The sequence below is a fragment of the Podarcis filfolensis genome (genome assembly GCF_964270895.1).
Source record: "Podarcis filfolensis genome assembly, chromosome: 2".
Classification (NCBI taxonomy): Eukaryota; Metazoa; Chordata; class Lepidosauria; order Squamata; family Lacertidae; genus Podarcis; species Podarcis filfolensis.
Genome location: NC_139605.1, coordinates 124,346,689 through 124,363,308, shown reverse-complemented (window position 1 = coordinate 124,363,308; position 16,620 = coordinate 124,346,689). Strand labels below are relative to the sequence as shown.

Genomic DNA, 16,620 nt, shown 5'->3' with positions numbered 1-16,620 from the left:
AACAGAACACTCGGGTGGTTCATGTCCCAGGAACTCATTGCTGAAAAGAACCCACAATCTGCATGCTAATGGTGCAACTTGTATAATTGTACTCCCCCCCCCCCACTATAGTTGGAGCTTATATGTTGCAGTTTGGTTCATACTTGGATTCTGTGACTTTGAAGTCATTCCGTTGTTTCGAACATTCAATACTTCTCAATAGTGGTAACCCAACTGTGGAGTGACCTTCATAGGGACGGTGGTCCAACTCCCTCATCATTAACTTAGGAAAAATCTAGAAATATTCATTTTTACCCAGGCAATTGGAGGCTGAAAGATCTGTTCCTGGCAACTCTTAAATTATTAGCTGTAAGAGTAGGTGGTTTTAAAAAACAAAAAAACCCAGTTTTTGTTTAGTTTTTAAGTGTTGTTTTAAAAGGTTTAATCTGTTTTTAGAATATTGTTTAAAACTGTTTTTAGACATTTTAATTGTACTGTATTCTGTTATTTACATGTTTGCCACCTTTGGAAGGAAGCAAGGAATATAAATTTAGCAAACAAACAATATTTGAACGTTAATGATTAATTTTTTTAACCTGCCTCATCCCAAAAGCACTCAACAGGTAACAGAGCATTTAAAATATTTTATCCATATAATATGTGTTTTATACTGCTGTCACTAGAATGGGAAATATTCCATAGTCCTACATGAAGAAAGTTTTTCATCTACAGTTCTTCTTTCTGTAAAATGGGTATAATACCAATTGCCCTCATAGCTCATTCCACTATTTATAAAATTTTACTTATATTAGTAATCAATCTGATTATTTTTTTGAATCCCAAATATCATTTTTAAGAAGTTTCCCCTTATCCTGAAAACATACATCCCTTCATAGTTTAGAAAACTTTTTTAAAAACCAATCCCAAGAATATAAATAAAAATGTCCTTCTGCTTCTTGAAGCTCAGAGAATTTCCTTTCAGATTCCCCACACTCCATTCTTTACAATGCTCTTGCTTGTGTAAGAGTCACTACTGCGCATCTTTGACGCTGCTTCATCCATTTAGTCAATTTCCAGCCCTCTCTACCACCCCGGATACTTTGGCTTAAGCAGGACATACCTCACTTCAAATAGGAGATAACTTTTTAAATGTCTTGCTTGAGTTGATCAGGATTATCTGTGCATCAATCTATGGCAGCCGTTCAAAGACTTCCTAGCATGGACTGCAACAGATAAGGAAGTAAGTGCAGGTGGGTCATAAACACCCTCTCCAGTGTGTTGGACGTGGCTTGGGGCTGAGGCAGTGAGGGAGTCTAAGCTGCTGCCAAGTGCATGTCATCATCTTCAGTGCGGAGGTTGCTGGGTCTTGTTGGCGCACTTCCTTTCCTTTTGGGCTTCCCTGCTTGTATGTGTGAGTGCATGTGTTCGCACTCGATTGATGCTGTGTGCTGCCATCTCGGTGCTGGAGAGGAGCCATGGCTCTGTAGTAAGGCTTTGCACACAGGTGGCACCTGCTGGGAGGAGGGCTGGGAGAGAAGCCTGCCTGGAACCCCAGAGAGACTCTGCCTAACCTGCAGTTGCTGTTGTTACTGTTATCATTAATTCCCTTCTAAATTGCAGTTCATCTGAAGACCACAGTATATGACATAATATAAAATGATACAGTAAAATTACAAAAAAACCTTTAAAAAATAACATGAAAAGAAAATAAACTGACAGTGGAAAACAGCCTCCAAGATGTTGATGTCTTTGATGTTTCCTTTCCACTGAAATGTATTGAAACTGATTGAGTAATTAATGATGATAGTTTTGGCCATAGTGGATAGCAAGACATATAACAGATTTCAGTGGAATCTGAACTGCAGTGGAACAGAAGCAGTGCTGATTGTGGTGAACATAGGACGGGATGGAAATGGCTGCCTCCTTACATTCCTAGTCTCTTGTTCCACAATTGGATACCACAGTGGGGAAGGTCTGTGTCCCTTGTCATCAGCAGCTGGGCAATGCTGCTGCCAGCGCTACTAGCAGAGCCTCCCCGGCTCATTTTCAAGGCCCAAGGCGGGATGTACTGGGAAAGATGCTCTTTCAAGTGTTTGGGTCCTGTGCTGTATAAGGCTTTGTAGACCAAAATCAAAACCATAGCATATAGACAGCCAGGGCAACTCCCTAAGGGTTGGTGTCACATGGCCCACAGAGCCACGTTTGATACTAGCTGCAGCATCCTGACTGTCTTCAAGGGACAGAAGGTTGCAATAATCTAGCTGGATGGTTATTAGGGTGGAGATAAGATGTAGTTTATGGAGGAAGTGAGGAGGGACCAGAACACACCAACAGCATAGGATCTGCTCCCTCCCTTCATAGAATCATAGAACTGCAGAGCTGGAAGGGACCCTGGGGGTCATCTGGTCCAGCCCCCTGCAATGAAGGAATCTCAAAGCATCCATGGCAGGTAGCCACCCACCTCTGCTTAAAAACCTCCAAGGAAAGAGAGACCACAACCTCCCAGGGGAGACCATTCCTCGGTCAAACAGCTCCTTCTGCCAGGAAGTTTTTCCAAATGTTTAATCTCCTTTCTTGTAGCTTGAAGCCATTAGTTCAAGTCCTACCCTCCAGAGAAAACAAGCATATTCTGTCTCCCATGTCACACCCCTTAAGATATTTGAAGATGGCTATCAGATCTACTCTCAGTCTCCTCTTTTCCAGGCTATAATTTAAATGTATCTTTTTAAAAAAATAAAAATTAAACCTTGAAAAAACCCTTACCAGGTTAAAAAGAGGGGATTTCAAATTCAGATGAAAACTTCATGGTTATTTTATCTAGAAAAGCAAACTTAACAATGTAATTCTGCACATGTCTACTCAGACATTAGCTCCATTGAGCTGAATGGGACTTACTCTCAGGTAAGTGATTGTAGGATTGCAGTTTTGGTCTGCTTAAACACTGAGACGTGCATGTTTTCGAAGAAGGGCACACTCAGTATAGTGTGATTTGCTGAAATTTTGAAAGATGTTTAAGGGTTAACATAGCACCAGAATACATAAAATATGACAAATAACTTGCTCTGAACATATGATAGATTTATCCAAAGATTGGTGACTGTTATAATCCTATGAATTTTTGGAGCAAAAGGACAAAGTCCTGTATCGCAATGTTCAGCTTAATTTTTTTCTGGTTTGATTGCAGTCTCTTGATAATCTTATTGCGGCGAGTGGGAGCACCTTTCAAAATTCCCTCTTCTATGCAACTCTTAAAAGTGTGGGGAGCACTGTTTTCCTTTGCATTATATCAGTCCCCGTCTCCATTTCTAGACTTCTGATTTCTCCACACACATCAATTTCATAAAACAATTCAAGTTGCAGTGAATCAAGAGCTTGGGATTCCAGCACAACCCAAGTATCACCACCAGTTATACTAAAAGGGCCTTTACAATTCCTTGCAGGCTCACTTGGGCAGCACTTGCAGCAGATCTCTCTTCCTCGGATTGGCATGCTGAACACACACACACAATCAGGGCAGGTAGGGGGCCAGTGTAATATCTGGGAGCAAGGACTTTTGTTCTCATTCTTCTCATTGCCTTTACACCCACATCTTCCGCCTGCACATGCCTATAATCATACTGAAATTAAAAGTCATAAAGAAATGGAGCTGGTTTGAGCTCAAGAAAACAACCCTCTCTTATGCAGCATTATTCCAGTTTATTTAACGACAAAATGCCGAGGTTTGCTGCTTTAGTGGAAACTCTCTGGCATAATTGTCCCAGAGATGCCATTTCAAAGGTCTCTGTACTCCCTTCCGTGCATTATTTGCTTCAGTTTGTTTGTATGAAAGTTACTGAGAGGGATATATTTTCCCCCAGACTTCATCAGTGCTTGCATAGGCAAGCCAAGCTTGCAATATGAGCTGGAGTCCTGTGCACACTTACTCAGGAGTAAGCCTCACTTCAGAGTAAAGATGCATAGGCTGCATGGGGGTAGTTGCCCTCTGCTGTATATTTTGCACATGAGAGTGGAAAGGTCAGCGTTCCTGTACTGTTAAGAATCGGGGATAATAAAGGATGCATGAATTGCATTTTCCCCACAACTCCTCAACATTATAAAAGACCTTGTTATCCAATATAGAACAGAAGCAGAATCTGGCAGGAGAGGTGCTAGGAGATCCTTCTTATTTAGCACAAGATATCAGTCTAAATTGATATCAATGTAAATTGGGGAAGGAGTACGACAAGGCTGTATATTGTCTCCCTGCTTATTTAGGTAACTTTTATGCAGAATTCATCATTAAGATTGCAGGAAGAAATATCAACAACCTCAGATATGCAGATGACACAACCTTGATGGCAGAAAATGAGGAGGAATTAAAGAACCTCTTAATGAGGGTGAAAGAGGAGAGCACAAAATATGCTCTGCAGCTCAACATAAAAAAAACTAAGATCATGGCCACTGTCCCATCACCTCCTGGCAAATAGAAGGGGAAGAAATGGAGGCAGTGAGATATTTTACTTTTTTGGGTTCCATGATCACTGCAGATGGCGATAGCCTGCTTCTTGGGAGAAAAGCAATGACAAACCTAAACAGCATCTAAAAAAGCAGAGACATCACCTTGCCGACAAAGGTCTGTATAGTTAAAGCTATGGTTTTCCCATTAGTGATGTATGGAAGTGAGAGCTGGACCATAAAGAAGACTGATCGCCGAATAATTGATGCTTTTGAATTATGGTGCTGGAAGAGACTCTTGAGAGTCCTATGGTCTGCAAGAAGATCAAACCTATCCATTCTGAAGGAAATCAGCCCTGAGTGCTCACTGGAAGGACAGATCCTGAAGCTGAGGCTCCAAGACTTTGGCCACCTCATGAGAAGAGAAGACTCCCTGGGAAAGACCCTGATGCTGGGAAAGATGGAGGGCACAAGGAGAAGGGGACGACAGAGGACGAGATGGTTGGACAGCGTTCTCGAAGCTACCAGCATGAGTTTGACCAAACTGTGGGAGGCAGTGGAAGACAGGAGTGCCTGGCCTGCTCTGGTCCAGGGGGTCACGAAGAGTCAGACACGACTAAACAACTAAACAACAACAAATCAATGTAAATGCACCACTTTTGTTTTCCAAAGGAATTAGAAGTGCTCCAAAAGTCAAGCTATGGTTTTCAGAATGCTGATGTTTCCCCATCCTCAGAATACTTTTAGCCATCATGATTATTGAGAAAAACATTGAAACATGTTGGTTGTGCCAGCAGGAACTTAGGAAACTGTGTAGGACTACGCCATTTGAAATAAGAAAACCCATCTGTTGCCTTAAAAAAATCCTGGCTTATGTAAACTTAGACGTTAATGAGCAGGTTATATCAGGATGTCAGTGATAAACAGCCTGTGTTGTTATCCATTATAAACACAATTACATTCACCGCTGGTATTTTATTGTCCTTATGGGTCTAAAAGCGTCATTAAGGTTACACATTTCATTTCTTGACATTCCTTTTTTTGAATTTGTTATGGCCATTGTATTTCTACTGTGGTCATTATAATAGTAGATTCTCTATATATAAGGTGCTATATTCCTCAAGGCAATGAAAAATAATTTCATGAAAACAATTCAAAAGTGCGATAAAACAATGTGTGTGTGTTTGCACAAAACAGTCAGCATAATACTGTACATCTAAGGAGAATGCTACATATACTCAAGTTCACTGTCCTGACGTTGCTTTTCAAAAATAACCTTTCTGCATTTTGCACCAGTGAGCTTTAATTCACATTAAGTAGCAGGTTTGCTTCTAGATTAGCAAAGGGCATCCTAGTCTGGGTTGTTGTTGTTCCCTTAACCAGAGTCTAGAGAACCAAGAAAGATTTTCTGAAGCTGATGCTATACTAGGGCCCGTCTAGCACTTACTTGGAGCCTGAGTATCACTGCAGACATTCAGCCAAGACCACTGGATTGTGGAGCATTTGCCCCCCACCTGTGGAGCTGAACACACGCTTCCCTAGATCAGAAACTCACCATAGCCCAAGACGGGCGTGGCCTGCTGGAGACAAGATGGAGCCTCTTCCGTCTTCATCCTCCAGGTCTGGCAAGCATAGGATGGACCTGCCATGGAGGAGGAGAGACTTAGTTAGTCATAAAAAAGAGAGAGAGATAAGGGCAAGGGAGGCTGGCAGGCAACAGCTGGACTCAAGCAGGATGAAGGAGAACTGGGAATTCTTGCTCTGCATAGATCCAACTTCTGCCTTCTCAAGTGCTTGCCAACAAAGTAACTCCAAAAAGGGCTAGGTACTCTCAAGTGTATTTTCTTGGATACTGTTCTGGCTTTGGGAGTGGGGCTGCTATTTTTAATTTTTTCTGGCAGTGGGACATCTGTGCCTCTGATGGCACACAAGAGTGTTTACAGCTCCCCATGTACGCCATCTCACTATAGGGTTGCCAACTGTTTCAGCGGCTGCTGCTTCTGTGCTATCAGCCATCAATATTAACCGTAGGTAGCATTAATCACTGTGCTCTGAAAAGCATCACCTGCTGACTTCTGCACCTTAAAAGCACAAGAGCAGACCAGCTATGCCCCCCCCGACTCCATCTGTTGGTAGATATGATCACACCCAGGCTTCATCATCTACAATGTCTTCCAGTTATTTTCTGAGCCCTCCGATGTTTAAACGAAGCCCTAAGCAAGTTAACTGAAGGATTATCTCTTGCATATACATACTCAAGACTTTCACCAGAGGCCCTCCTTGAGGTTCCCCTCCCTGGTGGTGTGTGGGCATGGGGACAGGGCCTTTGGGGTGGTGGCACTGATGTACAAATTGATGGTTTTAGATGCTAGGCTTCGTGGACTTCTGGGGTCCTCCTTTGTATTATTTCAGTACATAATTAACATTTATTTTTTTCCCTTACCCCAGTTACCCCATGCTTTGTAACTGCTCCTATATTCCTGGTATGATTAGACCCCCCCCCCAATGGTTTGCCAACCCTGATGAAAAATGAATTCTCTCTGAGCTTATGCAGTTTCCCATTTTAAACTCACTTAACAGCACCATCTTTTAGACTAAAGGAATAAATTAGAGTTGTGCATATTTACTTGGAATATACATCATTTTAGGGACACGGGTGGCACTGTGGTCTAAACCACAGAGCCTAGGGCTTGCTGATCAGAAGGTTGGCGGTTCAAATCCCCACGACGGGGTGAGCTTCTGTTGTTTGGTCCCAGCTCCTGCCCACCTAGGAGTTTCAAAGTACGTCAAGTGCAAGTAGATAAATAGGTACCGCTCCGGCGGGAAGGTAAATGGCGTTTCTGTGTGCTGCTCTGGTTCGCCAGAAGCGGCTTAGTCATGCTAGCCACATGACCCAGAAGCTGTATGTCGACTCCCTCGGCCAGTAAAGCGAGATGAGCGCAGCAACCCCAGAGTCGTCTGCAACTGAACCTAATGGTCAGGGGTACCTTTACCTTTACCTTTATACATCATTTTATTATAGAAAATGATATCCTTAATGGGGGGAAACTAAAAAATATATGTAACCATGTACATACCTGGCCAGCCCCCCCCATCTCTGGCTTACAAAAAAGAAAAGAAAAAAAGATGCTTTGCCCCCCAAAATCAGCCTCACTGGGCCATGGTATGCTCATGACAGCTTGGATGCTGGTTTCGTGCCTGTTTGCTGCCACTCCCCCTGCCATTTGCCACCCTCTGGACTGTGGGCTCTGGATTTCAGCCCAGAGGTCCAGCTCCAGATGTACCACTGCATAGCGGTGCCCCAGTTATAGAATGCCTTCCCCAGAAAGGCTCACCTGGTGCCTCCGTTATGGTCCTCCTCCGTCCCCCACTCGTGCCTTTTAATATGCCAGTTAGTATTTTTCCCTTGCTGGTTTTTAGACTAGTTTTATACAGTGGTACCTCAGGTTAAGAACTTAATTTGTTCTGGAGGTCCGTTCTAAACTGAAGCTGTTCTTAACCTGAAGCACCACTTTAGCTAATGGGGCCTCCTGCTGCCACCGCTGCACGATTTCTGTTCTCATCCTGAAGCAAAGTTCTTAACCCGCGGTACTATTTCTGGGTTAGTGGAGTCTGTAACCTGAAGCGTATGTAACCTGAAGCGTATGTAACCCGAGGTACCACTGTATTGGTTTGTATTCTGCTTGTGTTAGTTTTATGCTGGCAATATAGAGATATTGGTTTATTTTTTATTTTTAGTCTGTATTTTTAAAACTTATTTTTAATATTTTGTAAACCACCCAGAGGACTTAGTTGATGGGGAATATAGAAAGGTCAGAAATATACAAACAAATAAAAATATGTCAATAGTCCTTGTAACTTTCCTGTGAATTCTTACCCCCATATTTTTGATTGTGGCTGAGAGATAGTGAATGGCCACTCAAGGAGATTGAGTATACCCACCCACTTGGGAGGAAGTCCCACAGAATAAAGTGGGCCTTACCTCTGAGTAGCTTTGCACATATATATGTAAGTTTGTGAGTTTATGGCCAAGGGGAGATTTGAGCAATGCACTTGCCAGACTGTTCTAGTTCTTCAGCACGTGAAGTTACCCACTGCATCTCCACAAACATTTGCCAGAAAGACTAGTTACATGACTTCTGGGACCTGAGATCTGTCTTTAGCTTCTTAAAACAGATACGTGTTGTGGGTTCATACCTAGAAATGGTTCCTGCTCATGCCAGATGTGTGAATGCTAACTGTGATTCTTCATTAGGGAGAGAAAGGCATTCTGCACAAACTCAGAGGCATTTCCTTCTTTAATAGATGGCCTTAAGCAAACTAGGGACACGGGTGGCGCTGTGGGTTAAACCACAGAGCCTAGGACTTGCCAATCAGAAAGTCAGCAGTTCAAATCCCCCGCGACGGGGTGAGCTCCCATTGCTCAGTCCGCGCTCCTGCCAACCTAGCAGTTCGAAAGCATGTCAAAGTGCAAGTAGATAAATAGGTACCCCTCTGTTAGGAAGTAAACGGCGTTTCCGTGCACTGCTCTGGTTCGCCAGAAGCAGCTCAGTCATGCTGGCCACATGATCCAGAAGCTGTACGCCGGCTCCCTCGGCCAATAAAGCGAGATGAGCGCCGCAACCCCAGAGTTGGCCATGACTGGACCTAATAGTCCCTTTACCTTTACCTTTACCTTTACCTTTACCTTTACCTTTACCTTTACCTTTACCTTTACCTTTACCTTTACCTTTACCAAGCAAGCTACTTTCTCCTAGCCTAAGGTGTGTGTCTGGTGCAATAAATGGTAATATGAGGTTATAATTAGATTATTTGTCAACTTTTCAGACAACCTTTTTAGGTGTGCCAACAGCAGCTTGATCAGCAGGAACTAGCTGGAGATGATTTTCAGAGCAAAGAGAAACATATTACCTGCTCATTTCCACAGACTGAGCTGCTATTAAAAACATAGCTACAGGAGCTAGTTGAAAAGTTGGGAACCCTAATTATTATAATGGCCCACTTTACAGCCTTGGGAATTACTGAGAGTGGGATGCAAAAGCAAATGACAATCTGGTGGGTAAGAGATAAGGGCATAAATCAGGCTTTCTGAGGTAAAACCAAGGAAGTAAAACAGACCTAACAAATGAATTTAGCATTATACAATATCTTCTTTATCCATGCTCTTGTTCTTCCCTTCCTAACATTACAGCCTCTTCAAAATGTCAGCCACAGCGAATGGCACAGGAATAAAGGCTGCCAAAATGAAAATATTGTTATAGGTGGGGGGGGGGGCGTGCTAAACCCTAGAAATTAATAAATGCTAATTGGGGTGGCACATAACAATATGAAGCTATTCTAAAAGTGGGATGCTGCTGGGATTTCAGCCTGCCTGAAAAGCAGTCCCCTAACCCCACGTGTGAAGGAGCTGAATTTAGTCAGCCATCAGCAGTAAGGGGAAGGTGACACTCTGCACATGCCCAGTGTTTTAAGGCATTCAAAGTGGATTCTATCTGAGGGTTAAGGTCTGGACACCCATGGCCACACCAAAGCCTCTAAGACAAAACTGCTTCCGTCTATGACAAATGAAAGTAAGCCAAGGTGAGCCATCAGGCTATAGGAGAAGTTGCCCAGTCAGGCTGGAGTTGTAGGTGAGGATTGCTGGTGTCTCCATTAGAAGCAGGAGATGCACTATGTTGTGAGTGCCAGGCTGTGACTATGTGGATGGATGACTGGGGAAATAAGAGCACAACCATCTGATCTGGTCATAGGGCAAACCTTCCAAAGGGGGGGGGGGATTCCTTTCCCTAGATCAGGTTCTCTAGCTTCTGAGAAATGAGGGACATCTCCTGGGTCTCTGTGCTGGGAATGATTGGAAGTTCCTGTGTGACACCTGATGCAGGGAAAGGACCACAGAACCTAACTGGAAGGAGACTGGCCTGAACAGTAAATCACACAGAGATACCGTGGGGCGGCCTTCTCTGTGAGTGGAGCTGCTTACAGGAGTTTCTCCTAATTTGATTAGCTTATTCCTCACTGATGTTCTTAATTCTCATTACTCTCAGGAGTAGTTAATCCCAGCACTCAAACTGCAAATTCCTGCTCTAAGACTAAGAGCAGGGCATGGGAAACATGGAAGGGTGGGGGGCTCCAGATTTTGCCGCAATTAAGCAGTGTGCATAGATATCATTGGCAGGGCCAATGGGAGAAAAGTTCAGGAGTGCAACTAGTAGCTCTTAACACCCCAATTTAGAGAGATGCTAGAAGTAGGGAATGCCTTAATTGCAGCAGCCAACATGGGAGCCTATAGCTGAGGGGTCAGGAGCCTGTGACCCTTTAGACGCTGTTGCACCAGCAGGACCAAAGGTCAGCGATGATGGGTGCTGGAGTCCAGAAACATCTGGCCAGCCACTGTTTCTCCATCCGGACTTTAAGTCTACTGCATGGAGACAAGAACAAAAGGTCTCTCTCCATTTGCAGTCCAAGTTAAAACAAAACGAAACCCTTTCCCGCCTTTTTTATCAAATAGGGCTGGTTAGGATTGTGCCCTTAGACTATAATCCTCTGCGGGTTTACTCCTCAGTAAATATACTTATATCATCAGATTCTGTTGACCAGCTATTTCTACCTGTCATTCAGTACCTGGGAGGGTATCCTACTTTGCTCCTCCTCTGCTTTGGACAGGAAGAAGCAAGAGCTGTGGGGACCAAGGTGTCTCAGGAACAGGCAGAGGAGGAGTTGGGAAACGGATTGGGACACAGAGAACGGGGCGGGTGGGGGCGGGTGTCCGAGGCAGGTACCTTGGTCGTGATGAAAGAAACTGTGATCTAGGGCCGCTCGCCTGCCGCTTCGACCTGTGGGACCCCCGCCTGCCCCCGCCCACCTGTCCGGATCCTGACTCCTTTTTTTCATTTCGAGAGGGAGGAAGCCAGAAGGGGAGGCGGGCGGGGGTGGGGGTGGGACGGCCAAGGAAGGCTCTGGCATTCCGCCGACTCGCCGCGATGGCCCGGCGCCTGCCCGGACCAAGCAGAAGAGATGTCTCGCTCCGGGCGAGAAGCCGCGTTTCCACGAGCGTCTCTCCTCCGAGGCGGCGAGGAGTCGAATTCCGAGACTGGCGGCGGCCGAGGCGCTGCTACCCGGGTCTCATCAATGCTCGACTTTGGGGCGCAATTTAATCTCCCCCTCTCTCTTTGGTCCGCCTGTTTTTAAAGTGTATATTATTTGGAAAGGGGCTTGGGAAATTCCACCCTCCCCAGCAAACCCAACCAACAATAATTGGAACAACTCTGTGCTCTATTCGCCCCCCAAAAGGACGGCTGGAGAAGAGAATGGATTCTGTTCCAAGGCTTTTGCGCTAACAGGCGCTTCGGCCAAAGGGAAGCGATGCGAGATCTTGAACATTAATTGTTGCGTTTGTGAGTCTTTAGGAAAACGAGAAGCTTTCCTCTGTTTCCTCTCTCGTCTCCTCTCCAGTTTTTCTGAGGCTGAGGTCATATTTATATATACACGCTTACTTTAAAAGTAACTTCTCCTGAACTCAGTGGGTCTTACTTCTGAGTAGACGTTGACACTAGACAGGTTGCGTCGTACATTTCAATTAGATGGGCATTTTCTGTCATGAATAGGGGGAAATTGCCGCTAGGTTCCTTTTCATTTTGTATTAGTTGTCCAGCCCGCTTTATACGTTGTGTTAAAGCACCAACTTTTTGAATCCGATGTTTGTTTTGGGTTTTAAAAGTTACTCCTGTGCTTCGACGCGGGTTACACTTTGTAGGTTATTATTTTGAGATGCGGCATTTCAACATTTTTATGTATTTCCTCGAAAGGGCTGACGGTTCTCGTTTATTTTTTTAAAGTAACAGTTCGGATTCGACAACCTTAACTTAAGACATGCTGTGAAAAATATAATGCTTAAAGTGGCACCTTAAAAGACTAATACATTTGTGGGTCTGTCTACGCTACATAAAGCACGTTGTTGTTTTCAAACTGTCCGTGCCCACAATGAACCTAAAGGAAAATACTGACCCCCCCTTTGTATATATACATATTTTTCACATTTATAAAATCGCCTTTCAGCAAAGGCTCCAGAGGTGGAGGAAGCAAGAATAAAATAGCTTAGTGCAGTGGTTAGCGTGGTGCATTGAAGCGGGTGCGGGGTGTGTGATCTGGGTTCAAATCTCCATTGGGCCGTGGAGCTCACCGGGTGACTTTGGGACAGTCTCAATCTCTCCGCCTAAACTATCTCACAGGATTGATGTGATCGCGTGAGGATAAAACGGAGGAGGAGAACCTTGAGTTTCTTGTAAGATACAAATAACTAAATTTCACTTTACAAACATTTATATAGAACACAACAGCAAGCAAAAGATAATTACAATAAATTAAAACTTCATGCAAAATACAAGAACAAGCAAATAAATTAATAATAAGAAAAACAATAATAACAGTTTATTAAATTTATATACCGCTTTTCATTCAAAGATCACATTCAAAACCTTAACCTGTCGACTTTCCTAGCGGCTTGCCAAAATTAATTGACCAATGCACTCTAAAACCATTGTATATTTTTAAACCCAGCGGAGTCAAAAGGCATCAATGCATAGCTGTCAACTTTTCCCTTTTTTTCCCGAGGAATCCTATTCGGAATAAGGGAATTTCCCTTAAAAAAAGGGAAAAGTTGACAGCTGTGCATCAATGGCGGCACTGCTTTAAGCTGCTATACATCCGGATGCTAAATATATTTCGCACAAGGCTGATGGATTTCAATTGCGTCTAACACCGAGGTTATTAAGTTTTAATAAGTCTAACGAGCCGATCATTTACATTTAGTTGCAAGTAAATTCCATTTATCTCAATAGCCGCCTGATGACTTTAAGACTTCCAGAACTCAGATCACACAACAAAACGGTTAACAGGATAAGCATTTGCATGTTTTACCAGATGTAAATCCCATTGGGTTCGGGGTTTACTCGCAGGTAAGTACGTATCAGATCTCCGCGCAGGTCTTCAGAATTGTTCTCCCCAATGTATTGTTCTGGAATCTGCCTACAAGTTTTATCAAGGGAGGGGCGGGAGCCGGAAAGCGTGGGTGGCTTTTAAAAAATCACACTTGACTAGAGTTTACTTACAAGTAAAACAATGTGTTTAGAATTGAGATGTCTCTTGAAAATAAATTCCTTTTCGATCACTGTATCTTCCAGAGACAATATCGATGGGGCTTGAGACATAACATTCCCTATAGAATACTAGGAAATCGTGGCAAACTTTTATCCACATATTGAAGCTACCCAATTTTTACGCGCGCCGAGCGTAGGCTTCTCGCTGCAGGAGAACCCTTCTTTTTGCATGTTGGGACGCTATGAAAGCCCGTTGACGCGGACGCTGCGTGAACAATAGGTGATATATGTGAACCCGCCTATGCTTCTTCAAATATGAAATCATAATAGCCAGGCCATTCTCAGTTATTTCAAGGAGATTTTTAAGATTTTTAAAATGCCTGCGGGTCTTGCAGCTGACTGTGCATAAGCCGAAAAAAGCACCGCCGAGTTCTCTGGGACTTACTCCGAGGCAAGTATGCTTAGGAGCAGGCATAAATTTGGCTGGATCGTGCCCTGATTTTGTTTTTACCAGCACTCTAGAAGGTGCCTCATAAAGGCATAGCAGTATGTATTTTGCATGGTACATAACTTTACTAGGGTCCTATTTGGCGACGCAGCGAGGAAGTCGTAAGTCGAAGCGCACGCAGCGTCCTCAACCTCGAGGAGTTCAGGGTTTGTCTGCGCGATATAAACTGAACTAAGTACACGAGGATGCAGACTGGTCCTCAACATGCGCCTCAAATCTAAGTTAAAAGAACTATAACCGACATCGCAGGAGCCCGTCCGACAAGGAGCCTGGCGCGCTGCAACTTCCCTGTTTGTCCCGATGCGCATCCAGGGACCGACCAGCCCAGGAAGCGAAGGAACGTGGAGAAGCGCCCTGCCATAGAAAATAGGGCACAGGTATGCAAACACACGTGCGCCCGCTGCTATACGGTATTTTTCATCGTTTATAATATATCGGATTTCTCTCTCACACCCTTGCGCCAGCAGAACGCTTTGGATGATGACTGAAGGGTCGTAGCGCCAAGTCTCACCTTCCTTACCTAAAGACACGGGCAGCTTAGTAGCCGGTCCGTCAGAACAGTAGCGACACGCAAGCAAGTCACGCAAGCAAGTCACGCAACAACACACACACACACACACACACACACACACACAAACGGTATACTATATATCGAAATGCTTGCGTTATTTGCGAGAATGACTTTAGGACAAATCAATGCATCCAGCGATATAAATAGAAGTCTGCGATTCGTGCCCCTGGAATAATATTTGTCCCGGTTGCAAACAGAAACTCACTGAAAGAGACTTCTGCCAATGCACAGTTGCTCCTCTGACGGTCACATACCGATCTTTGTCACATATATGATATATCGTATGTATATAGACCCCCCCACCCCAAGACAGCGCGGTTTTTGCTCTGGCAAGAAGCGTCTGGGAAGTGAGGAGGAGGAGTGCCCTTCGCTAGGACTCTTTAAGCAGTGAAAAGCAAGTCCCATCTTTCTCTCTCCCTCTCGATTTCATTCCCCAAGTAGTCTCGACCTCATGCGGATGGTACTCAGTCCTCCTTCCCCGCAGCTTCTCACACAAATCACCCTCGACGCTTAGCAGACGCTCAGCAGGCGGAGTCCACTCCAGCCGACCCCTTTCCGTCCCAAACCAGGGGCACGATCCCCCCGAACGGAAGCCCTTTCCCACGTCCTCGTGCTTTGCCAGACAAGAGGCTGAAGCGCTCGCCTCCCCGACCCCTTGAAACCGACGGGACTTGGGACGCGTCAAGCTATGGGGTAGATGGTGCCCCTTGCTTGGAAATTGATGCTCACCTGGATGGAAGGCAAACTTAATGTGAAATCCCAACCAAGCCTAAGCGAACCTAATTCGCTAAATGGACAGGTCGGGAAGGCTGCGTTCCTTGGCGCGCTTCCTCGAGAAAAAGTCCCACTGTGCAGGGTTTCCTTCCGAGGAAGCGTGCTTAGGATTGTGCTGCAACTCTCCCCTGCCTCCCCGCGCCCACCCTGCCAAATAGGACGCCCCAAACTCCATAACCGCCGCACAGAAGAAGAGGCCCAAAGGTCCGTCTAGCGCAGCGTCGCAGAGCCCAACCAGGCGCCTCTGGGCAGCTCACCGCGGGCAAGAGCCCAGCGCAAAAGCCCCTTCCTGCTGCTGCCCCGCCTGCAACTCAGGGAGCGCGGCCTCTGACCCTGGCGACAGCCTATAAGCCCTGCTGAGTAGCAGCCGACGAGACGCCTCATACTCCGCGAATCAGTCCTCTAAAAGCCACCCGAGCTTGTGCGTGGCTGTCGCCGGACCTTGTGGCGGTGAGTCCCACAGCGAATTCTGCCGGCGCGCGCTCCTCTGCCTGGAGCCTCTTGCCAGTCAGCCGCTTTGGATCACCCCGAGATCCTGCGCTAGGAGAGGAGGCGCGCACGGTTCAGCCGGATCCCCTTTCAACGAAAGGTGCAATCTAAAGGGCTCCCTGCCCAGCCTTAAGAAAACTTCCCGTCGATCATTGAAGGGGTCCCCCTTGGGAGGTGGCGGGGAGAGACCCAGAGCCTGTGCACACTCTGGGGTGGGTGAGGACTTAGTTTAGGGGTGGAAGCCAGATCAACCCCCCCCACCGCTCTTCTAAATGAGCAGGCCGGCGACGCGACTCGAACCCTCGCCCCGTTCTTAGGGAAGGATTTCCAAGGCTCTCTCGTAAGGAACTGCTCCAGTGGCGGGGGGGGGGGGGAGCGAGGAACAGCCTGGAGGCGAAACCGCGGGAGATCCTGTCTCTTTCTGCCCCCCCCCCAGCTTTCCGTATTTCGGAGCCCCCACCCGGACGCGAAGCTCTCGATCTCGGCCAAACGCGAGACCTACCCGGTTCCGGCGCTGGTTTCCCTCTCTGCTCGTCCGCTCTGCCTTCGGCTGCGAAGGAGAGGAGGAGAGGGAGGAGGGGGAGGAGGGGGAGGGGGAGGGGGAAGATGATGGGGTGGGGGTCCCCCCGCTATTGTCTAAAGCTTGCAAGGGGGGTGGAACTGAAAGTGAATACTCCAGACACATCCAGGGGCGCGCCAGGAGGGATGTATGGGCGACCTCCACCCACTTGAACCTGCCCCCCCCGCGCTACTTGTCATTCCTAGGAATC

At 45.8% G+C, this 16,620-nt stretch overlaps 1 protein-coding gene across 1 annotated transcript in view; it reads right to left on the bottom strand.

The window, feature by feature from the left end:
• LOC310756113 (LIM homeobox transcription factor 1-alpha-like) overlaps positions 1–16,381 on the bottom strand; it is an 86,307-nt gene extending 69,926 nt beyond the window's left edge. Inside the window, exons 1-2 of the mRNA XM_083599798.1 lie at positions 16,353–16,381; positions 5,969–6,055 (exon numbers count right to left, since the gene is read on the bottom strand). Of these exons, the coding sequence (XP_083455924.1) occupies positions 5,969–6,026 (58 nt within the window). The 5' untranslated portion in view covers positions 6,027–6,055; positions 16,353–16,381. The remainder of the gene's footprint in view (positions 1–5,968; positions 6,056–16,352) is intronic.
• Between the last annotated feature and the right edge of the window lie 239 nt (positions 16,382–16,620).